This window comes from Antechinus flavipes, chromosome 2, assembly GCF_016432865.1.
Source record: "Antechinus flavipes isolate AdamAnt ecotype Samford, QLD, Australia chromosome 2, AdamAnt_v2, whole genome shotgun sequence".
Classification (NCBI taxonomy): domain Eukaryota; kingdom Metazoa; phylum Chordata; class Mammalia; order Dasyuromorphia; family Dasyuridae; genus Antechinus; species Antechinus flavipes.
Window position 1 is genome coordinate 217,074,320 of NC_067399.1, and position 26,448 is coordinate 217,100,767.

Genomic DNA, 26,448 nt, shown 5'->3' on the forward strand with positions numbered 1-26,448 from the left:
AATTAAAAATTATAATTAATTAAAATTAATTAAAACTACCAGAACTATTTTATGTGAACTTCCATTTGGGTCTCCTCTATCTTCTCCTTGTTAAGTTGATTTTTAAAACATATCTCGTATTCATCTCTCTTAGATTTTGTCCTTTGTTCTAGCCTATCAAGAATTTTTCTTATTCTGATTTCCTCACCCCTTATGTTTCATAGATAATAATTGGATATTTTCTTTCTTATTTCTCCTTGCTGTTTTATATATGCAAACAAACCATGCTATTAAATAGGGGAAGAGAAATGAGAATTCAAACTGTTGCCACTAGATCTTAAGTGAATTATGGGTTATAAAACATTAGCTTATCGGGGTCATAATGTATTGTCATGTAAAGAATATTGAAATTGGAGTTATGAAAAACAGGTTTAAAGCTGGTTCTTCTATTTACCACTCGTATTATGACAGGCAAGTCATATCCCCTTTGTGGGGCTCAATTTCTTCCTCTATTGAAATGAGAATTGAACAAGATGATCACAAAAGTCCATTTTACCTCCAACTTTTATGATCCTATGAAAATTAAAGATGGTCATTTAATTAAGTTCAGGAAAGGCTAACTTACATTCATATTTCAGATGGGCAAATGCTTTTCATCTCTTCTGCTGAATGAATTTATTTTAATATATTGAAAATGAAAAATGTATTAGATTCTTACTGAAAATTCAATTAGTTCAGTAAAAAGTGAAAATAATTTATTTTTCATTAAAGGGAATTCAATCCAAATGCTCATGCTGAGGGAAATGCTACCAGCAGCCACCATGCAGTTCTTTTATTTTCTTAATATGACTAAATAGATGAGGTGTCACCATTCAACCATGTGTTCACAGAATCACAGATTTTTAGAAACATAAGGTACTTGAGCAATCTTTCATTCCTACTCTTACCTGAAAAAGAATGCCCACTCCAACATACACACCGAGTGATCATTCAGCCCTTGCTTGAAGATCACTGGTGATGGGAAACTCACGTAAATGTGCCTCCTTGAGACCCTCATCTATAATTGTACCATGTAATTCTGAGATGAAGCAAAGCAATATGAATATATTTTCCACATAATACCCCTTTGAATTTTGGAGCATAGTTAGCTCATGAAAGCCATGTATCATCCTTTCTTCAGACGATGCAAGACCACTTCCACATATATAATCATAAATAATAGGCTTGAGGTTCTTCTGAAGTCTAATCAAGCTGTATTACTATGAGTTGTTTGGCAAAGCATTTACAATCTAAGGAAAGCAAAAGCCTCAGGTTCTTTCTCTTGTTTTCTTTTTACCTATTCATAAAGATTACTTGAAAGAGAGGGCTGAATTTTGAGCTAGGAGTTGTAAGTTAAGTTCAATTGCAAATTCTGACATTTATTAACTATGAGATCCTATATAAATCATATAACCTCTATAGTCCTCAGGTAACTCCTTGTAACTTTTTGGACTGAGATTATAAGATAGTTCTGCACACTTATGAATTCACAGATTCTTCCTATATTCAAATGTTTGCTTATATTTTACAAGTTCTTACATTTTGAGCATTAAGGAACATCAGAGATAGTCTGGCTATCTGGATCAACTTCCTCATTTTACAAATATGCAAACTCAAGCCCAGGGAAGTAGAATGATTTGCTCAAACTTTTTCTGGTAGTATTAGAATCAGGTTTTGAACTAAGTTTCCCTGAGTGCAAAGTCTTTGTGCTTTCCATTGTACCATATTGCTTCTCCTGTATATGCATGTATTTGTATAACATTTTGGGGATCTGACTTTATAATTTTAATGGTTTAGGTACTCCTCCAATGGTTTAGGTACCAAAGGTACCAACTAAGTACCAGGCACTTACAATTATTATTTTGTTTGATCCTAGTAAGTAGGAAATATTATTATCTCAATTTTACAAATGAGGAAACTGAAGCAAACAGAATTAAAATGACTTGCCCAGTATCCTACAGCTAATACATATATATATACACACACAAATATTAACACATATAAATATGTATACATATGATATGCTTATATACACATACATCCATACATACAGAGAAGCAGCATGGCATAAGAAAGAGAAATCTGGCTTAAGACCTAAATTCCTAAGAAACATACTGATTTTTCACCTACCTCAGAGCTATGAGTACCATTCTAGAATTGTCACTTAAAAAGAAGGTGATAACCTTCATTGATAGAGGGAATTTCCTTATTTAGAAGCTCCCTAAAGCAAGGACAGTATAGGTCCAGTCTCTGTGTGTATGATGCAGAAAGTCTGCATAATATGTCAAATGAGATATATAGTATTCAATGAACTTCAGAAATAGCAGAATACACTTTCAAAGTGAAACTGCAGGCAATCATTGTCTAGTTTGATCTTATTGCTCCCTTCCCCTACCACACAACCAAGAAATACTCATTAAAAACTAAGAGTTCAATAAATTTGAGGACCTCTTAATTAATCTAAGTACTCAACTTAAACAATCTAAAAAATTTGGATTTGTTATTTCTTTTTATGCTTTAGAATTACAAATATAAATTCATATTCATAGTGGTTACAGATTTTACAGACATGATTTTAATTGAGCCAATACTGAGGCTCAGTCACCAAAAATTCTGAAAGAAATGTATCTTCCTTGGCTCACAATTCTCATCCTTATACCTAGCATAAAAAACATGGGTTTTGCTTTGTAATCAAAGGATGAAGAGTTCTGAGATCATTTTCAGGAATGGAGTCTAGAATGGAGTGAAGGGCTTCCTCCTATTGGAGGAGGAATTCTGATCTGGCAGTGTCTAAGTAGTCAATCATTAAGTCAATAAGCATTTATTGGGCACTCACTATGTGTCAGCCATTAGGAATACACAGAAACAGAAAAATAATCCTGATCTCAAGAATCTTGAATTCTAATGAGGAAGACTACTTTCAAACCACTATATACATAAAAGATATCTACAGAGATGGAAGATAATATCAAAGGAAAGGTTCTAGCAGTGGTTGTGGGAAGTAGGATGGAGAAGTAGGGGAGGATAATCCCCCATTGGATAATGGAATCATTAGCCAAAGGGTTCAAACTCTTTCAGGAAAGTGCTAAAAGAGAACTGGAAAAGGCCGAACACACATTCTGAGCTTTCTTTTCAAAGATCAAAGGGCATGGAGCTGAAAGGGGTTTTAGCTGTCCCCAGTCTACTTCCCACTCCAAATTGCATATGGGGAAAGTGAGGAGCCTATAAGACAGGGGAATAGGAATAAGGGGAACAATAATTGGTTCCTAAAATACTATTGTAGCAAAGTACGAAGCAAACCTAAGTTTTATTCAGGCAGTCTAGGTTCAAATGTCAATACAGACATTAATTAGCTGTGAGTTTATGAGCAGACTACTTCCTTTCCCAGGTTTCTGGATTAGCTCCTCTTCAGTGCTGATTTGGCTTCCCAGTTAACCTCACAGAGCCAGACATTTTAGGAGTTCATTCTAGCTGTCTTTATTATGAACAAAATAACTCTATTATGATTTTTTCTCCCAAAATTTAACTAATTCCTATCTGTAGTCTGAGACATTTGGAATGATGAACCACATCATTCATCAGTCATCACTCCACAGGGGCAATCCAAACTCTCCACCACCACCACCCTTCCCCAACATGTACAACAGGTGATTACAAGTCAAAAATTTCTCCCACAGAAATGTGTAAAATCAGTTTTGATTTCTAAATGACATTGTACGACAGGCTTCTAAGGCAGTCTGAAAGCATTTCCTGGAAATTAGTATGTGGAGAGACTTTTTGCTCTCATGACACAGCTTTCTGACCAAAATCTTTTCTCTTCTTGCCTAATTTCCTTGTATATTGAATTAATTTGTTACCTCAGTGTCATTAAATCTGATTTCACTCTATAGACAAAGCATAGAGAAAGAAAAGGGATATATAGGTAGTACAGTAGCCAGAGCACTAGACTTGGAATCAAGATCTGGATTCAAATTGTGCCTCAAATACTAACTTAATAACCTGAAGCAAACCTGTTAATGGACATTCAGCCCTATTTTCTTCATATAGATGATGATGATGATAATAATAACATTTACCTACCAGGATATTTATGAGGATCAAATGAGAAAAAATATATGGAACAATTTACAAATCTTAAAGGACAAGATAAATATTAGCTATTACTATAGAAAAACAAGTGAAAGAGAGAAATCTTATCATTATGCCATTATTTTATAGGCTTGTTTTCTGTATTAAAGCAATTTTTGTTTGCTTAAAGTTTTTATTTGTTTTGTTTTATTTCAAGGGCATTGTCTTTACAGATTAGCATCCTAATTCAACTGTATGATTGTATCCTTTCCCAATTCACCTAACACATATTGACATTGACTTTTAATAAAAGATTTATAGTTTTAAAGGTAAAATATTGATTTCAGAGAATCCTAACCTTTATACCATCTCTTAGTCATCTTTTAATACAAATGGATTCAATCATCACATGGTTCCCTGAACCTTTATATCCAGTCCATATTTCTATTCTGAAAGCTAGTACTACTCTTTCCTTCCCTTTGTCCCCTGGAATTCCTAATTTCCTTCAAAGTAGAAGTTGGTTATCACTTTTTACCCAAAGCCTTTCTTGATCCTCTCCCAATTTCTCCCCTGAACTTGTATATTTACTTTGTGTATCCTTTGAATTTACTTGGCTTTCAAATATTTTTTTTCCCTTTCAGGAGACTAATTCCCAAAGAGAAAGCATTATTTTGAATTTGTTTTGTATTTACACTGTATAATGCAGGATCTTGTTTTAAGTAGGTGTTTAAAGAAAGCTTGATTTGCTTGTTGAATTTTCTCTTCTAGTGTGATTTGACCTCCATTTTGGAAATGATTGATGAAAATAAAAGATATCTTTTGTATTTTGTAAAAAAGGAATCTGCAAATATGGTAGTATATACTGCATCTTCTAGAAGAAAACAAAGACCAAATCTAAAATTATATACATCTTTTTTTCCCCATTTCTTTAGGTGATCCTCCTGCAACTGGTACTGGGACTCTACAAATAAGACTGGAAGATGTGAATGACAATGCTCCTCTCATTTACCCAACACTTGCCAAAGTCTGTGATGATGCCAAAGATCTCAATGTGGTTATTTTGGGAGCATTAGATAAGGATCTCCATCCAAACACCGATCCATTCAAATTTGAACTTAATAAACAAACAGGTTCTGATAAATTCTGGAAAATTTCTAAGATCAATGGTAAGTACAATAAATAATCATTTTATTATTATTAGATTTTTGGCCTCATGTAAGCTTTTATCCCAAAGAATTCTGGGTTCTTTCCCTATTGTGATCTCATCCTTACAATACTACTTTATCATAATTGATATTTCCATATTATACTCATTGCTATACTTAGGATTTTGCCCTCCCCCAAACAAACCAACTATGTAAGCTCAAATACTACAAATACACATTCTGGGATAACAGTGTGCATTTTTATTATACCATTCAAGGTCTTGAATTTTAACCTCAATATTTTCTGTTTCATGCTTTACCTTTTTGTTTTATTTATTTTACATATACTTTGTCTTTAAAATATCTATTTTTGTTAGGGAGATTGTATGATCTAGATTGTGATTCTTTATTCTTTCTTTGCCCCACTTTTTTTTCTTTTCACATGCCTTCATAAAATTTTGGTATAACTTATTTTGCTTACTCTTCTGTTCCCTATTACCTTTTATAATTTGTTTGAAAAGTCTCCCTGTATGGTTTGTTCAGAGACTAAGTATTACTTAGTTCCTTCTTCCCTTCTTCCCACTATATTCTTCTTTATTTTAATGAGCTGAAAGTGGGTATGTTTCATGACCCTTCTCTACAAATCTTAGATTAATTTCAACCAGCAGCTGGTTATATAACATACCTATGCTCTACAGTCAAAAGGATTCATGGATGAAATTCAAAGGAATATTTGTGTGTTATGCATATACATAAAATATATATTAGTATATGTTTAAGCATATATATTTAAGGATGTCTAATATAACTTTATATAACACAGCGAGATCTTTACTTTCCCCAAACTTGATTTGCTTTATATTTTTCTGTGTTTCATATTATATATTTAAAATTTTCCTAAGAAAATTTCCATAGGCTTCATCAGATCACCAGATGGATAGGGTTTATGACAGTTTAAGAACCCTTGCTTCAGTCTAACCTTTCAATTTTAAAGATGAGAAAATTGAAGCCCACAGAAATGGCTTAATGTTCCCAAGATAACAACTGCAGAACACTTATTTTGCCTGAACTTTTCTAAGTTAAAAATTCCATACTAGCTATTTTACAGAATCAAGTGTTTTAATATTTTCATCCTTACTTCTGTTACTTTTTTCTTTATAGGTAAGGAGCTTTCTTTGATAATTCCTTGTCTTTCACTCTCTATCTTCCTGAGTTTTTGATCTTTATTCTTTATCCTACTTTCTTCATTACTATATTCTCAGTGTAGGTCATCCCAACTCTTCTGGGTCCTTGAAAGAGCTCAGTTGAGCAAGCCTCCTTTATACTGTAATACAATATAGAATAGTTTACAAAGGCTAAACTTCTCCCATACAAAAGCTGCCTACAATTTATTTTTAAAGGAATCTTTAAGGTCCTTGCCCTATACACATAAAACATTGCTACTTACTCTGAATCACCCTTAGTCAGATTTTGAGTTTCATTTCTAGCCAGCTGCTGGCTGCCCTCTCTCCCAGCCATAACCTTTTCTCTCCCTTAAGAAACAAAAAGTCATGTGCTAAACTAAAGCCCCCCTTTAGTTTGATTTTAATGACACATTAACCTACCAAATGGCAAACACAAATTTAGTACTTTCTACATGTTTAGTTCTTGATAAATAGGGACAAGATGTACATATCTAAGTATATTAAATATATGTAAATATAACTATATGTGTATATACATTCATACACAGATACATGTGTATGTATAAAGTTTATGCAAAAAGAAGACAAGGGAATTGTAAAAAGGGGCTACACTTGAGGTAATCAGAAAACCTTCATGTGTGAGATGATGATTGAGCTCAATCTTGAAGGAAAACAGATTTCAAGGGGCAGAAATGATGAAGGAATACAACATAGACAAACCAAGAAGCAGAGATGAAAAATGGAAGGCATTTGTGTAAAACAACAAGTAGGCTGCTATTAGATGGATAGAAAAATGGGAGAAGAGAGGAGTAATGTGTGATAATACTGGAGAGATAGGAAGAACTGAATTTGTAATTTAGGTTTATGTTTTGCCTCAGACACTAACTGGCACATAAATCTTGGATATAAATTTTAATATCTGTGTCAGTTTAGTCTCTTCTATATAAATATATAGTGTATATACATATATATAGTGTGTATATATATAATGTATATATATATATATCGTGTGTATATAAATATATAGTATGTATACATATATGTACTATATATACATATATAGTATATATATATATATATATAGTGTATGTATATACACTATGTGTGTATGTGTGTGTGTGTGTATGTATATATATTACAAGCATTGGGGATGTGATGACAAATGTTTAACAATTGGCTCTCAAAAAGGTAAAATGATTCTTTATTAAGTTGACTGTATATTATTAAATTTTTCCATCACTTTTTAAAGCATAGACAATCAACAAAACAATAAATGAAGTTCTGATTTGTAGTATTTGACAAGTTGCCAGGTATAAATGCTTGCACTGAAATTTTAATAATTACTTTTCATGAGCCAGTAAATGCTGGTTCCAAACTTCCTGAAATTAATGCATAAAATATGTATACATGTAATAGATGCCAGAATATATATTTGCTGACTTCACAGTCTTCCAACTCTATATTCTGTTGTGTTGTTCTTGTGATAAAAATGAACAAAAATGCAAGAAAAAATTCAAATAACCACAGACCGGATATGTCAATATATGCCATTTCCCTCTTACTTGATAAATGAGACTTTACTGGTAATGAGAATCCTCATGAATGTATTGCAGTGATCTGAGAGTTGGGGATGTGGGAAATAGGCACAGAGAGGGAGAGACTCTATGGTTTGATATTGAGTTTCAGTATTGAATTTAATTTTATTCATTCTGTTAACAAGAAATGTTTTAGTACTTTGTTTAACCCAAATATCTCTGTTTTGTATTTCCATTGAGTGATACTGATAGTAATCCATACATAGATAAGAGTCTTCCCCTTACCTTGCCATAAATTGGCTAAATGGAGTCTACTCAAACCCAACTGGACTTTCATTTTCCTGACATTTCAAGAATATGAGTAAAGCATTTGGGCCTTTCAACAAATATTCCTCCATCTTACCACATGATAAGCCCCACTTCTTTTCCAGTAGTACACCATTTATTAGGGTGGTTCTTCTTCATAATATGTAAGGTATGTTAAGCCTGAGTACCCCCAAAACATTTGTTGCTATTATCCTGAATGATAATTATTATTAATTTTCATAAACTATTACTGACATTTATAAAGTACTTTAATGTTTACAAATTTTCTCATTTGATTATCATAACATACTTATGAAATATATATTAATATTGTTTCCATTTTCCAAATAGGAAGCTAAGCTAAGAGAGATAAAGAGACTCACTTAAGATAACACTGCAAATAAAAGTTTGAAGCACACTTTGAACTCATATCTTCCAGTTGCTGTCTACTCAGTTAAATAGAACATTGAATAGAGAACTGGGTCTGGAATCAGAAAAACCCAAGTTCAAAACCTGCCTCAGACACTTAAACTCTGTTTGTAAAAAGAAAATAATAATAAAACTTACCTCCCTGGATTATAGTAAGGATCAAATGAGATAGTAATTGTAAAGTGTTTATCACAGTGCAGGAACTATAAGCACTAAATGAATGTTAGCTATCTTCATCCTCATCATCATCATCGTTATCTACTCACTAGATCTACCTACTAGACTACCTAGTTGATTAGTGTTCTCTCACTTTCATGATAATAATGTAATATTGGTATTAAATTTAGAGAAAAGTACTAAATCACTAAAAACTTTCTCTAGGTCCTAATGAACAATTCAGTCTATTTTCATTTCTACCTGTTTAATTGTGGATTCAAATTTCTATTCAATTTTAATTCCTCTTAAAATTACAGATACATATACATATTCATAGATAAATGGACAACCCTAAGAATTATCCATTTAACACTGTAATCTGTATAATAGATATTCTTCATTGAGTTTTTTTTTTTTTTTATTGTATGTATGGCTAGGCCAAATAATTTTTGGTGGCTATGGATACCATGTATTGGGCCAGCCATCACAATATCACCCACAGACTAAAACACCATTTATAAGGAAATCTTAATTGTTTACAATAGGCACATAATCATTTTAATTGAATTGATTTATTTTTTGTTAGCTGTCGAATAGTATAAAACAGTTTATGCTTTCAAGTGATTTATATCTGATGAGAAAATAGGATACTTATTCTGGAAGCAAAATAATAGGATAAATTATGGAATTCAGATCCCAAGTGCTCAGAGAGAATGAGGAGAAGAAAGTGGCAGTGTAGTAAAGGATCATATATAATATCAGGTCTTAGAGTCAGTGTAACTGAATTTAATCCTTTGTCATATATTTCTTAGCTGTGAGATCATGGATGAGTAACTTAGACTCTCTAAGTCTGAGTTTCTACAGTGTTACAACAGGGATGGCAATACGTATCTACTTAATTCAAAGGCTTGCTGTGATCAAAATAATTGGTAAAAATTGAAGTGCTGTATAAATTTGTTATTATTTCTTATTTTAATGCTCATCCTATTCCATGTTATTCTTAGAGTTCAGAAAAAAAATACCTTAGAAGTCATTATCCTATTTTTATTCTTTTGAACTTAGCATTTATCAGTTTATTGTACAGGAAGATTTAAAAAAAAACTTGGTTTTTTTTTATTAAAAATACACATCATAATGTAAGCTCATCTTCGGCAGACTCATTGAAAGTGTCTTCAGGACAATTCAAGTTTTCTTCTTAAAAGTCGGAGCTAGTATATTCAGGGAGAGTATAATTGGACCTCTGTTGGAAGGAAGAGTAAAATTTGGTTTACTGGAAGAGAACTTGAGAGAATTCTAAGAGAGGAAAAATGATATGATCAATATGACTCAAAGGCAGAAAAAAGCCTTTAGTTATTTTTTCAACTATAACTTGTAATGACTATTTGGATTTCTTAAATAAGTTCAATACAAAGTAGAACTGAAGCCAACCTGGGAAAAATCCATAATGCAAAGAAGTAAAGTGTGACTTAATGGTTTAAATGCAGGCCAGATGCAGTTACTTTTAGTCCCGTATCCCTTGTGCTTGGCACATAATAGATGGTTAATAAATATTTGGAGGTTGTTTCAACCTAATTTCATATTTCATGACAAACACTATTGGGTCTATATCTCAAAGAGATCATAAAAGAGAGAAAATGATCCACATGTGCAAAAATGTTTGTAGCAGCTGTTTTTGTAGTGACAAGGAACTGAAAGTTGAGTAGATGCCCATCAATGAGGGAATGACTGAATAAATTGTGGCATATGAATATAATGAAATATTATTATTCTATAAGAAATAATGAGGAAGCTGATCTCAGATGAGTCTGAAAAGATTTCCAAAAACTGATGCTGAGTAAAGTGAGCAAAACTCAGAGAACATTGTATACAATAACAGCAAAAATATGTGATAATCCACTATGATGAACTGGGATCTTTTTAAGAATTCACTGATCCAAGACAATTCCAATAACCTTGGGATGGAAAATGTCATTGACATGAAGAGAAAGAACTATGGAGCCTGAACATGGATCCACAAACATGTGGATAGTATTTTAATCTTTTGTTTGTTTGTTTTTTTCTTTTTCATGATTCTTTCCTTGTGGTCTGATTTTTCTTGTATAACATGACAAATATGAAAATATGTTTAAAAGAACTGCATATTTTTAACCTGTATCAGATTGCTTACTCTTTGGGAGAGGGGAGAGGTAAGGGAGGGAAGGAGAAAAAAATTGAAACCCAAAGCCTTACCAAAAACATTGAAAACTATATTTATATTTATTTGGATAAATAAAATACTATTGAGAAAAAACTATCTCATGTCAAAAACAAGTATTCTACATATTCTATAAGGAATAGATTATTTGTGTTCTTCAATTTTAGAAAGTCTCTGACAATCTTCTTATATATGTCTCTTTCCTTCCAGACACTCATGCCCAGTTAAGCCTTCTTCAAAACCTGAAGAAAGCAAACTACAACCTACCTATCATGGTGACGGACTCAGGCACACCACCTTTGTCCAACACCACAGAACTCAAAGTGCAAGTTTGTTCCTGTAAGAAATCTAAAATGGACTGCAGCTCAGCTGGGATCCTGCACATCAGAACCACCTTAGTCCTGCTTCTTTCATTCTTCAGCTTAGTATGTAAGTTAAGCCTAAACATTGGGGAAAATGTCATTTTTATAGGTTCATGGAAGTAATTTTTCACATATTTTCCAAGAATATATTTTTGATGAGTTATTTCTTAAGAAGAATCAATATGTCTGTGAGAAAACACTTAGTTTGAGGTTGGAGGCCATTCTCCAAGAGATGATTGCAAGTCATTATATCCATGGTGTAAAAGTCAGTCAGGAATTGAGCTAGTAGAGATGAGAGCAATCTCAGGCAAGGAAAAGACACTTATAGGAAAAATAATAAAGAAGATATAGAAGGAATAAAATAGAAAAGAATGTGTGAAGATAACAGAGAGAAGAAAAGACAGGAGCAGACTTAGGAAGATGTGCCAGAGAAGAGAAGACATGGGGAAATGAAGATTTAGCAGTGATAATATGTGGTTAGAAAATATGAGTGACAAGAGGAGAGACAAATGGTCAGAGGACCTGCAACTAACTTAGCTAATCAAACCTCCTTTTCTTTATTAGTATCAGCCTGTTCTCAGCTGCTAAGAAGAAGAAATCGGATCATATGTACCCTAAAGACCTTTCTACCTCTAGTTTATGATTCTGTGCAGAAAAAAATAAAAAAATAAAAATTGAGAGTACCTAATGGATGAGAAAAGGTTTGAGATGGGATTGATGTATAGTAGAAAAAAAATCTTAAGGAGTCTATGATGATGAAGAAAGATCACAAGGGACACATAAAAGAAAAGACTTAAGTATTATAGAATGGAGCAGAGAAGGCTTGGGAAGAGAAGATAGAGAATTATTATGGGAGAATTCTAGTTAGGATTCTAGCAAGACCAAAGAAGATGAATGAGAGAATACCTAGAAGAAGATAATGATACCTATGATAAATTGAATCTGCACTTGAAAGCCCATGTCAAAGAATGGTATAGCCTCAGCACTAGTAGGTTTTAAGTAAAAGTATGGGTATATACTGAATTGCTCTTAACTTATCCATTTCATAATTAGGCCCTCTATCCCCTATGTCCACTTCATAGTTGTAATAAGGGGCAACAGGCCTAACTTACCCTAGAAACCTAGCTAATAATTGGGAATTAGCTGTTGCCTTTGGCTAAAATTAGCAACTCTAGAGCAGAGCTTCTTAAACTTTTTCTACTACCCAGGAAATTTTTACAGAACCCTAGGCATAAAATTATATAAAATAGGTATACAAACCAAACATTTATTAAAAATAAATCATAATTTCAAACACCCACATTCAGTTGTATGACCCCATATGGGGTCACAATCCACAGTTTAAGAAGTTTTGTTCTAGAGAAAAAAGGCTTGGGAGGCCAGGTGACTACAAATAGTACCAGGAATGAGGATAAGTACTTGTGATTTCCAGTTATTTCCCTAGGAGTAAAAGAACAAGGGGAGTAATACTACCTGAATGGGAGAATTTGTTAACAGATCTCAGAGTCCTGTAAGCTGTGAGTTTTTTCCAACTTTGGAAGCACCAGTTTCCAAGGGACTCAGGGCATCTCAGCCACTCTAAATGTAGTAATTATTTAACTCATGTCTACAGTGATCTAAATTGACCATGAAAACATCTGAGAATACTAGAGTCTTGTTGTTCCTTTTTTCTCCCCCAATCTAATGTTTTCATTCCATAAACATAGCCTGTCTTCCCCCTAAATTGTCCGAATACTGATTGTAATTATTATTTAAATTTGCCTTTGGTCCTGCATTGGAAAAAGCTTTTAGTTCAAGCAGCAAATGTGGTTTATAGTCTTTGTTTTGGGTCACAGTGACCCTCTAGGCCTATATTTGCTTTAAACCAGTTCACTAAAGGGTTTGGGCAGTGGCAGTCAGAGCTATGATTGTACAGGAAATGAGAAATGCAGTGGGTGGGAAGAAATTACCTGAATTCAATGATTCCTGACTGCAGTGGAATTAATTTGTCAAACTGAGTGTGAAGAGACTCAGGTGTGGGGGAACAAAGATGTGCCCTGTGATGCAAACAGGCTTCAGCCTAGGCATTAACCCATAGTCATTTCCCTGGCTCGCTCTTTGGAAAGTAGTGCAACACTCCCCTCCCCAACCCCCATCACCCTGCCTATTTTATTTTCCCTTAACATTTTATAAATGTGGTACTGCAAAGAACAGATTCCAAACCAGGGAAGCAAGCCAATTTGGTGTTTAAAAGTAAATTGGCATTTTCAACAATTCACAAAAGTAAAGCACACAGGCTTGGCTGCATCATCATAGGTGGAACTAAGAGGTGTAGGGATTGACAAGATCACATGGGATAAATGGAAGGTCCAGGTTGTTGGACTTTAAATTTCATTATTTGAATTTTGATTATCAGGCAATCAGAATTCATTTAGGAAGTAGTTATTATGCATCCACTATGTTCAAATAATACATATTTGACATATAGGAAAGTGGATTTTGGTGGTGAGATGGGAGCGGGGCAAAAGGTTTGTTTTGGTCATACAAATATAAATTATGATGATGGCCACAATAGTGATGTGATGATAGCGAAACATAGTAATTGCCTCTATAGAACACAGAATTCTAAAACAGAATTGGGGAAGCTTTATTTCTCCCTCATTAAAATGTGAGTTCCTCTAGAGCAAGAATTTTCTTGTGTGATCTTCCTCTCCCTGCCTCCCCCTCCCCCCTGCCCCAGCATTTATAGTGCCTGGGACATATAGGTATTTCACAAATACTAATTGACTTACTATTATCTGAAACCTAGGGAATATATTCTTTTCCCACTCTACACAGTCTAGGCATAACATAAGTATATAGGATAACCTCTAGGAATACTTGAAAAGCCATAAGTAATGCTGAATCAATACTATACAATGAAAACATAATTTAGGGTTTTTTTTTTAAAGAAAGGAGGAAAAGAAAAGAAAATTGACCTTCACAAAAAATATGACATAGGCAGATGGGATTTGAGACCAATGAAGATTCTATAGGCTTTAGATTAATTTACTTAATAAATCTTCATATTCACTGGGACATTGGACATAGGATAAAATGTAGCATGCTTTTTCTATGCTCTGAAATATTCTATTGTTCTCCAAATTGTATTTGAAAATTGTATTTGCTTTTGGCCATAAAATTTCAAGTTCATTTTTTAAAAAAAAGTTTATTTTCCCACCAAATTCTGTTTCCCTCTTACTAAAAGGAATAACTAGGTTATGAAATTTTTAAAGACCTTTATAGGTATTTTTCTCATTTAATAACTGTACTTGAAGGAAAGTCTTTTTAACATATAAAAATTACTGAATTACTTTAGCTTTGTTCTTTGAAAGATCTAGGATGGCTGTCTTATGCCACATGAAATGTCTTAGGCTATATGAAAGCTAAACTTGGGAAGCCAGTTTTTACTTCAGTATTCTGATCTCTAATCTCTTTCAAAAAAAATAAAAAGAAGAAAAAAGAAGAGAAATAAATATCAATGTTTTGACCTAATTGATTCTTTCTTGTCTGAATGATTTCAATTTGGGGGAGGGGATGGGAGGTATGAAGGACATTTCAGTAGTGAACAGATCACAAGAACTTTTGATAGATACCTTATGATGGACATTGACTTAATGAGTTTTGTGTTATACCTTTATAATTTCAGATTTGAAAGGTCATTTAAAGATTCTTAATGAAAATAAAATAATAAAGAGAATTCTCTTTCATAATTTGACATTTGATTTCATAAATTCAGATCAGGAAAAGAAGACATTTTATATGTCAAAAGAATAACTATTTGAAATGCTCTAAATAGCCAAAGAGCTATCCAGACCTTATTTCTTTTATGTAGTTTTAAGATGATTGAACTATTTGAATAGTCATCCAGATCATTCATTGTTCAAACAAAAAAAAAGTTGAATAATTATTTAAATCATTTGTCATTCATTCAATAGTAGATTGACAATTGATTAGCTGTGAGGTATCTGATAAGTAAGCAACAAAGGGAACCTGACCAAAGTCTCCATTTGCTTTTCTGAATCTAAAAACTACATACCCATAATGTTATCATTTAAATCTGCCTTTACTTTCTATCCTAAAATGATTTATTTTTCTGAACAAATTGAACAAAGAAACAGTTTGGTGTACAGAAGAGACTGGTGATCTTAGTGTTAGGAAGACCAGTATTCAACTATTTATGATATTTGACACTAGCTAGATCCATTTGAAAAATTACAGGCAAAAATGAGTTGAAAGTTGAAAGGGATCTCAGAGAAAATCTAATTCAACTCAAGAAAGAGTGAATCCCTACTAGAATATGCTGTGGTGAGTAGTCATCCTGATTTGCCTTGAAAACTGCCAAGGAAGAGTAATTCACTAACTCTCAAAATAGTCTCCAAAGTCTGGGAGTACAACAGGACCTCCAAATGTTAGGAAGTTTTCCTGACCTTGAATCTAAATTTCCTCTGTACTTGCATCCTTTTTTTTCTCCTAGTTCTACTTCCTGGGTAAAGAGAAAAAAAAAAAATCTGATTCTTCCTCCACATGACAACTCTTGAAATGCTTAACATCTATACTGCCCTGATCCTTCCTCCTTATCTCATTTCAAATCTTCAAATCTTTTTCATTCTAAACATTTCCAATTCCTTAAATGAATCCACATAAGACATAGACTCAAGCTATGTCACTAGAGGGCAAGCTAGGTGATGAAGTGGATAAAGTACATCTCCAAGAGTCAGGAGGACCTGAGCAGTTCAAATATGATCAGGTCCTAGCTGTGTGACTCTGGGCAAGTCACTCAACCCCAATTGCTTCAGCCCCCCCTCCCCCCCAAAAAAAGCCACTAGGCTGATTTTCTTTCTTTGAACTTTCTCCATTTTATTAATGTTCTTTTTTATAGTATGGTGTCCAGAACTAAACACAAAATTGTCAATAAAGTATGATGAAGATAGAGTACACTAGGGCTGAAGCTTCCCTATGCCTCTCTTACTGTACCAACTCCAAGATCACATTAATGTTTTTAGATGTGGTATTTACATAGCTGACTAATGTCAAATTTGTGTAACTTCCACATCACTGTCAGAATAGTTATTGTCTAAAAATACCGCCCTCGTGTTATTCTGAGGAAGTTGTTTTTGTTTTACCCCAAAGCATTTAATCTTAAATTCATTACAATACTTCAGTCTGTCAAGATTCTTTTAGACCCTGACTCTATCATTGTATTGTAGCCACTCTTGCCCTGTTTTTTGGCACCTGTAAATTTGATAAAACTCCATTTGTAAAAATATAAATGAGAACTTGGTTAAACACAGATCCCCAGGAAACTTCTTTGGAGAATTCCTGTCACCTGGACATGAAACCATTAGCAACTATCCTTTGAGTCTGGCAAATATTTATATTATAATTTAATCTAAAATCTTCATTATCCCCAATATAAAAATCTTTGCAAAAAATTAATAGATTATATCCTCAGTGTTCCCCTTATATACTAGCTTATTAATCCGGTTGAAAAATGAAATAAGCTTATTCTGAAATAACTTGTTGCAATCATCATGGCTCTTTGTAATTATTGTTTCATCTTTTAGAAATCCATCAACAATTCCTTTATTGGTCAATAATTTTTCCAGGAATTGAAGTCAATGTCATTGCCTTATGCTGTGCAGAGCCTGTTTAGGAATTTATAGTCTACAATGGCTGTAATGCTTATTTACCTATAGTGACTCAGACTTATCTGATGCAATCACAGATTTGGCCATAATTTTGTTGTAAATCCAACTAATGCCAAAAAAGGACATAAAACCATTTAGGTCTTTACATAAAAGGTGCTAATGCCTATTTTAATCTGAGCATAAATAACATGCCAGGAAGGTGTTTCCCATGTTCTCATGGTGTATATGGACTGAGTGTTAGGATATCATCATGATTACAGTATAACTTAGACACATCAGAATTAACTGTAAGTGTATCCTTTCAGGAGTACATTTGCTAACTGTATTAACATTGATTCTGAATCTAGCCTTTTTAAAACTAAAATGCTATCTAACTAGCTGTTTTCCAGTGAATGAGAAAAAAGTCAAATACAGTCAAAGACAGAATTTCTTGATTTTTTTTTGTCTTCATAGGACTACATATAATAATTCCAGAATATGGTCTGAAGATAATTCCTTGTTGTAGAAAGATCTGATAGCCAAAAAATAGTACCATATGGAGGCAATCCTACTCATAAACACTGCTAAATTATAGTGCTCTTGGGCAAAGTAGGCATGATTGGAAGCATAACTGTGGAATGCCCACTCTCACAGCTTTTTTTTTTTTAAAGGAATACCAATGCTATTTTTTTTTCAATTAACAAGAATTTCTTTTCTTTATTAGTCCTTCTTTTTCTTCTTTCCAACTGGGGAAAGGTGATATCAGACCAGAGTAGGACTTGTAACAAGTATGGATAGTTAAGCAAAGCAAATTCTTTCATTGTTCATATCCAAAATTATATGTCTCATTCTGCATCTTCAGTCCATTACTTCTTAGTCAGGAAATGGGCAGCATACTTCATTGGTCCTCTGGAATTATAGTTCATCAGTATACTAATGAGCTTTCAAGTCTTTTGTCTTTACAATGTTATTGTTGTACAAATTACTCTTCTCTTCCTACTCACTTTCCGAATTAATTCATACAAGTTCTCACAATTATCTGCAGTATTCTTAGTGGTCACGAAATACCTGCAGAATCATAGACTCTCAAAATGAAAGTTAAAAGGGACCTTGGAAATCATATAATCTGTCTTTCCCATATTACACAGAGTAGAGATTTAGAAAATAGAAGTAACTTATCTAGGTTCACATACTAAGTAGAATAACGTCAGGTCCCCAGATTCCAAAGTCAGGGTTCCCCTTTTTTAGTTTTTTTTTGTTTGTTTGCCTATGGGTCTGTTTTGTTTATGATCAATTTGTAATTTTATTGGTATGGGAAACTCTCCAGAAGAAACATCTTGTCAATGCAGGTCTATTAAACCTCTATAATTTAAATGCTGGGAGTAGCCTGGGGCCAAGAACACTGACTAGCAGGAGATCGTAGTGTCAGTGTCAGAGAAAATATTTGAACCAGACCTTCTTGACTTTAAAACAAGCTTTCTGTTCATTTGTTTATTATGACGTTTTGATTTTAATAATTTTGATGACACTACATTTTCTCCCTAGTATCACTGAAAAAAGTTCATGAATCCATAACTTACCTTTAACTAGTTTTCTTTCTTTCTACCTTCCTTCCCTCCTCCTTCTCCTCCTCCTCCTCCTCCTCCTCCTCTTCCTTCTTCTTCTCTCTCTCTCTCTTCTCTCTCTTTCTCTCCTCTCTCTCTCTCCTCTCTCTCTCTCTCTCTCTCTCTCTCTCTCTCTCTCTCTCTCTCTCTCTCTCTCTTCTCTCTCTCTCTCTCTCTGTCTCTCTCTCTCTGTCTCTCTGTCCTTCTTTCCTTTCTTTCTTCCACAAGAAGTTTCTCTGGAAGATGAGCAATAATAACTATAAGTTTTCTTAAATATTTTCAAATCACATTTTCCTTGATAACTTTACATTTGTACTGATGCCTAAACAACATCCCTATTATTTTGCTAAGATTGTTTCTGCTAACTTGTGCTGCACTTTTACTGAAATTGATTCAAGAGCCAAGATGATTTTTTAAGAAGTTTTAAAATGTTTACTAGAGCAATGGATGTTACAGTGCATTAACCACAGACATGCACCACTGCTATGGTTGACAGTTTTGCACAAAGAGCTTATCTGTTCACACAAAACTGAAAAGGAAAAACTAAGTTCACTTGCATCATGATAAAATGTGTTTGTGTGGCAAAATTCAGCTTAATTCTCCTTCTGTGTTGTGGAATTAGGACCACATTTTAAAGCCATCATTTTTTCAGATTCTCAAACCAAATGAATATAAAAAAGAATTGGACTGGAAGTCATGAGACCTAAAACTTTAGTCTTGGTTTTAGCCTATAGAGTGTCCCAAAAGTCCTAGTGCAATTTTAAGCTATCAAAGCTTGTAATATAATATTACTGAACCTAGAGTCAGGAAAACTTTGTTTTGAATCTCATACATGATATTTGCAAGCTATGCTATTCTGAGCAAAATCACTTAACCTGTTTGAATCTTTAGTTTATCATTGAGGAAGAAAAAAGAATTTTCCATAATATTGAGAACCAAATGAGATGATTCAAGTGGTGTTGCAAATCTTTAAGCAATACCTAAATGTGAACTATATTTTTATTTTCAATAACTACCTGTCTAACTTAGAAAAAGCCATTTGGCTTCATTGAACCTTAGTTTTGTCATTTATAAAATGGCACCATAACACCTTTATCATGTTCACTAAGAATAAGTGATATGAGACTAACCTCATTTCCATTTTTGATAATGATTAGACAATTAGATCAAGATAATAATATAGACATTATATATTTTGATTTCAAAAAAGTGTTTGACAAAATCTAATATAATAGCTTTGTGGAAAATATGATAGAATGTGGGCTGAATTATAACACAAGTTGGGTGGATTCATAACTGTTGTAACAGTCTCATGACAAAGCTTAGATTATTATTGGTTCAGCATTACCCTTGAGAATGAGTCAAACAGGAAGCTGTTGGGCTCTTTCTGAGGGCTCTTCTGTTCAAGATTTTTATTGATGACTTAGATGGAAGAATAAATGGCACAATTGTCAAATTTGCCAGTGACAAAGAATCAAGGGAGATAATTTTAGCATTCAGAGAGAGAATAGGGATCCAAGAAGCTTTTGAATATTTAAGTTTATTGATTGAATGAAATCCTTAAGGTAAAATTTTAAAAAAAGATTAATGCAAAGTCCTTTGCCTAGGTTTAGATAAACAATGGTACATTTACAGGTTTGGCTTGGTAGGAATTTATGTAACAAAAGATTTGGGCTATTAATGGAACACATATAATCAAAAATCTGATTGCTACAATATCACAGAGTCACAGAATTTTAGAGTTATGAGAGAAATCAGGGGTAATATAGTCTACCTATCCCAGAAAAATTACCTCTATAATATGACCAATAAGTGATCATCTGATATTTTTTTGAAGACCTTTCCAGTAAGAGAGAAGCTCTCAATGTAGCTTATTCCAGTTTTGTGTGCTTATTATTAAGTAGGTGTTTTTTTTTTTTTGTTTTGTTTTGTTTTTTACCTGAAAGCTTAAATCTGTGTCTTTGAAATCCCATTTTTTGCCTACAAGTTCTGTTCCCTAAGAAGCTAAGAAGAAAAAGCTTAAAGCCTTATAAACATTTTAGAACTATGATTACTTAAAAACATTTATTATATGTCTTCATTTCTTATTTTCTCTTTCATGGGCTAAAGATATTCAATTCCTTCAACATATTTTCTTTTAAAGTAAAACATCATAAAACTAATTATTTGCCATCCAGGTTTCCTTTAAGTTTATTAATTCACTACCTAAGATATAATGCCCAGAGCTAACCAATCTGGGCTAGAAATCAGGAAGAGCTCACTTCAAATCCATTTTTAGATACTTTTTTAGCTGAGGAAAAATCACTTAATCTTTGCTTGCCTTATTTCAAGTACAATGAGGACAATAATAGTGCCTATCCCCCAGGGTTATTATGAAGATCAAATGAAATAACATTTGAAAGCAGTACAGTATCTGGCACATAATGCTGTATAAATAAATGCCATTATTGTTATTATTAATATTCATATTGGAAAAGTTCAGTAGTGTAGTAGAGTGGATAGAATCAGAACATGGAATCAGAAAGACCTGAGTTTGAATCCTGTCTTAAAATTTATTAATGTTATGGCCCAAAGCAAATCACCATTTCTCAATCTCAATTTCCTGATCTGTAAAATGGGAATAATAGCACTTACAACACAGATTTATTGTGAAAATCAAAGATGTGTGTATAAAAAAAATACAGCTATAAATATTTTTATTACTGAACTTTCAGTCTATTAACCCAATCTCTCTACCCCAGATTATTTTTAAAATATCTAGCCATGTGAATTCTGTATTTTTAAAGTTGAATTGTGGAAAATCAGGTATAAGATTTTATATTTAACTCCATGAAATGCCATCTTCTTAGTTTTGTTCTTACCACATTCTAGTCAATAAGCATTGCCTGCATTATGCAATGTCTTAGCTTAGCTTATTTCTTCTCATTTTAGTATCAAATGTAACATTGAAGAGCACACTACCACTTCCTCTTTTTGCCATAAGCATTAATTAGCACAGAAGCCAGTACAAAACCCTGGGGTTCACACAGCCCTGGGGTCCTTCTTCCAATGTAATATCAAAACATTAATGACAATTCTTTATTCCAGCCATCCAATGGCAAAACATAATATCATTATACAAGTTTGAGCACCAGGAGCTGCACTGATAATCGTAGCTGTATGTGTAAAGTGAAGAGTTCCTTACTGACATTTTCCAAAATGCCAGTAGTCGATTTTGCCTCCCTCTCTCTCTCTCTAGTGGGATGACTTTCTCTTTGTAAAAACTCCATTCACAAATGGGGATTTCACTAGAGCACTCTCTTTTTATTAACGTGTTTATTGTGGTTGATTACAAACATATCAAATGTGTAGCTAAAACATTGGGAATCGTATTATGATCTCCTTGGCTTAACTCTGCATATTTTCCATCATCCAGGGCTGTAAGAACTCCTGACATTTGAAGCTCGCCTACCAAGTTGCTATAGCAACAGGAAAAAAGAAAAAGAAAAAAAAATCAGATCTGAAGACTGCAGTTTATGGTCACTGTACTTCTCAACTAGGCCTCGATTGCTCCAGATTTCAGTTTTGTCTGCAACTTCACTTACGTTTCTCAAACTCTGCTCCAGTGTCTGACAGCTCCTGCCTTCCTTTGTAATTGATGGAGTCCTTTTGCAAGTTGTTATGGCCGTGTAGTTACCCTGAGTACTGAAGGATCATGACATCTCACTTGACTTTCTGGGAATGGAAGAAAAAGAAAATTCAAGAATGACTACTTGTTTTTGATATCTGTTGACATATTGCTATTCAGCTGTTCAAAATGCTTTGTCTGTGGGTTGGTATTTGTATATGTATGAGTATACGTATGTATATATATACACACTGTATTTATATAGAGAGACTATACACCATAGGTTAGTTTTGCTATGTTGTTCATGCTGACAGGTTAAATGATGTAGTGACAGAGTAGCCCAGCTGTTGAGGGTGAAGTCTGAGCTAAAGCAGCTGCTAACACCTTGGGGTGCTCAACTTCCAGATGCACACTAAGGCACCGAGGTGCTCCACACTTGACTGGGGCGCCAAGACCCCGTTGCTACAGAGCTGGCTTTCGTAACCTGATGTTTCTCCTCCAGCTTGGCTCTGGCCCTGGAGGCAGAAGTCCTGGGGATAAAGTACCAGGCTGGTCTGTACGCAACCGAAAGTTCTACCAAGTTAGGAATTCCTTCTCCTAAACCTCAGGGGGTTTCAGAACTCTCCAGACCAATTTCCACTGGTGTCATCTTCCATCAGCCTGAGGATGTTGGAAGGAACAGAGCAGGGGAAACAGCATCCCTGTACTAAGCAAAGGGCTGAAATGTTCTTGCATGGGTATCAACCCAGAATGTTCATGCACCTTGAATATCTAGGTGTCACTGGAGTTTTCAGGGAAATGGATCATCCAAGAGATGCTATTGTTTCTCCTCAGTATGTGGTAAATCCACCATAAGTAAGAGGTGAGATGGTGCATTTCTGAGGAGGACAAGCAGCACTGTATTTTATAAATCTAGAAACATACATATACATATATACATACGCACACGTTTGTTTTAACTATACAAATACATATACGTATACAATACAAGAAGTCTTTGTAAGTAATTTTTTTTTCCTTCTGGTGAATCAACCACCACTATTTGCAAACCTGATGACAAAAGGGTGTTCATCATGTATGAAGAGGAATTGATTTTCATTCTGTGAGCATGTAAAGGTTATAAGGCAGCTATTGCTTGCCCCGAGACCTCCATCTTGTGAATAAAAACTGTACATGAACCATCAAAGCTCACACCAAATTTTTATATGAAAACAAAAGTAGTGACAGACTGTAGCTTTTCTTAGGGCTTGCCAGTAACTAGGGTAAGAAAAGTGTCTTAGCTTATTTTACTGCAGTTGCTTACTAAGGGTTTAACCACAGAAAACAAAACAAAACAAAAAAAAATGCTTTCTTATGCAATAGGTGTTGGCATCTGCATCCATTAGTCAGACTTTTCTAGTGATTAGGGGTCACATATTGTCTTTCTTGCCTGAAGTTATAAAGCTAGTGCTCCATACACTGTATTTGTTTCAATAGTAAATCTTTTGGACGCATACATAATACAAAGCGTTTTTTTTTCCTCCACTGAAATAAATGGGTATTGGTGGTTAAAAGTGCTGAATAATAGTTTTTTTCTATTTTCTGGTATTGTTACTCTTTTAAGATGCTTTGCCTCTTTGCTGATACAATAATATTCATGCTAAGCTTTATTTTGTCATAAATCTTTTTATGGACCCCTCAATACCATTGATGCTGTGAATCATGCTCATGAGTGGAGCAGTTTTATGGAGGAAGCATTAGTTTGGTCTGAAAAGTCACAAACGGCAAGGTCCCGCAACTACTTTTGACTATCCAAACGACGAACTTTTATTGTTACTCTTTTAACTAAGAAGGGAGATGACAGAATCATACAGAATGTGATGGTCCCCACTGGTGGTCTGCCTTGAGTACATGCTCCAAACACCAGAAAGTATGACTGTCTCCTTTGGGCAGGGGATGGAATTTCACATTAATAACAGCAAGATCCCATGTCTCTTTATTCTGCCAGCTTCCTGAGTTCATAGACTCACCTGGGTCTGCAAAGTTCCTGGAGATCCTGGAAGAAAATTTCCCATTATTCACACACACACACACACACCCCCCAAACCTGAAGAAGTTTGAGTCAGGTTTGACAGCCTGACTTCCATTTTTTAGTGAGAGTCTTATGCTGACCACATTTAGAAATAACATGCTTCAAACATCTGTTGTCTTCACCACTCCAGCCATATAATATTTATATAAAGCTTTAGAGTTTGCAAAATCCCTTACTTACAATAATTCTGTAATACAGGTATCACTCCTCCAAAATCCCTCCCTGCCCAGCAAGAAAAAAGTACAGACAAAAGGAAAGTGAATTTGAGAAATACACAAACAATAAGTTCCAGTATTAGAATTTGAACCCAGGTTTCCAACCCAAAGGCCATTCTATTGTACCATAAACCTTACAGTTCCTTCAAACTTAAATGAGCTGGCACTGTTGACTGCAAGTATCTTTATAGAGGAAGTCATTTGAACTATATTTTTGTCTCTCCTTCAAATTCTTCACTTTTTATCACATGGTTTATAGTTATTCTTTCCTTTTCAACTTATGGTCCCCTTAAAAATTTCTCAGAGACAATGTATAGCTTGGCATAGTGAAACATATTACAACAAAGGATAGAATTAATGAGTGCTTTCTTAATAAGGGTGAGTGAAGGGTATTATTATTAAGCCATGGCGTTCCATCTTACTGAAGATCCCAAAGGTCTATACTTTCACCTTCAGAAACTTGCCACTTAGTCCCTCTCAGACACCCACCCACATGCTGATGATTTTTACTAGCAGCATATGAGTCTCTCTAAGATTTTACTTCTCTCATCATTTAAAGAAAACTTCTGGGAATAGAAAGGTTAAACTCATGTCTTAAATTTCAGAAATTTTAGACATTTTAAAGGATATGCATATTATTCAAAGAAAATTTTTCTTAAAAAGCTCCAAAATTGAGTCTTTAAAAATTATTATTTCAGGTTTATACTGAAATAGGAGGAGACTCCAAAATGCTTGTACCTAAAATTTGGAGGAATTACTTTCTAAAATATCTAAATTACAAAGAAAAAGAGTGGAACTTTTACCTGAATTGTCCAAATAATTAAGGTTTTTCTACTGCACTTTAGTAAGGCAAATAATAAAGTTAACAAAGCTTAGTTTTATTCACCCCATATTTATTATAAAGAGTGACCGGTTATTTAAAGCTTATTACTAAAAACATTCATAATTGAATATTTTATACAGTCTATATTTTCATTAGCATGAACATTGCCACCATCAACACAATTGCAATCTTTTGCTCCCACTTCCCAATTCTTAAAAGGTGTTTTTTGCTCATGTTCTACTTATCTGTGTGTGTACGTGTGTGTGTGTGTGGGGAGAACATTCACCATCAATTAGTCAGTTCATTGGTGGTAGTTTTCCAGACTTTTAGATAGTCTTATCCTCACTCAACAAATACAGTTGATCATTTGAAGCCTTCCCAAATTGGAAATTTTTATCACAGATTGTACTTCACTGACATAATCATGAAAATTTTCCAATCGTTTTTATGATATAACCTACAAAAATTATATAGTTTTGATCAGAAACATTTTTATAAAACATGTACAAAATTATTTGCATTTTTGACAAACATGTCCATGCTCTTCCAAAGGATATTAATATTATGGAGATGATTAAGGAATTACCAGTCTGAAAATTTAAAGAGAATTATGTCACAATACTTGTCTCATAGTTATCCAAGAAGGCTCAGATTCATAAACAAAAAAAGTCAAAATTCTATAGGATTCTTAAGACATCATCTAGCATAATGCATTCCCTTTTTTAGACTCTCCAAAAAGTGATCATCTAGTCTCCATTTAATAGTTCACATTGATGAGAGAAATCACTACTTCCCAGGGCAACATATTTTGCTTTTCAACAAATCAACATACTATCCAGTGTGATCTTTGCAACAATCATCCATTCCTTCTAGTTCTGTCCTCTGGAAACAGGCAAAATGATTATAATTACTTTTCAGTTTTACAACCCTGCAAATACTTGAAAATAGTTCTTACATTCCCCATATCTCCAACACCAGAAAATATCTCTTCTCTGGAATAAATAAGAATATTCTTGATTCCTTCAATTGGTGCTCACTTAAAAAAACACATTTATATGTACTCTGATTTATCAATTTCCTTTC

General features: G+C 33.8%; 1 protein-coding gene across 1 annotated transcript in view; it reads left to right on the forward strand.

The window, feature by feature from the left end:
* The window catches only part of LOC127548678 (cadherin-13-like), a 314,443-nt gene extending 290,634 nt beyond the window's left edge, over window positions 1-23,809 (forward strand). The window contains exons 6-8 of the mRNA XM_051976186.1: window positions 5,019-5,252; window positions 11,246-11,464; window positions 22,065-23,809. Of these exons, the coding sequence (XP_051832146.1) occupies window positions 5,019-5,252; window positions 11,246-11,464; window positions 22,065-22,072 (461 nt within the window). The 3' untranslated portion in view covers window positions 22,073-23,809. The remainder of the gene's footprint in view (window positions 1-5,018; window positions 5,253-11,245; window positions 11,465-22,064) is intronic.
* Window positions 23,810-26,448: the final 2,639 nt, after the last annotated feature.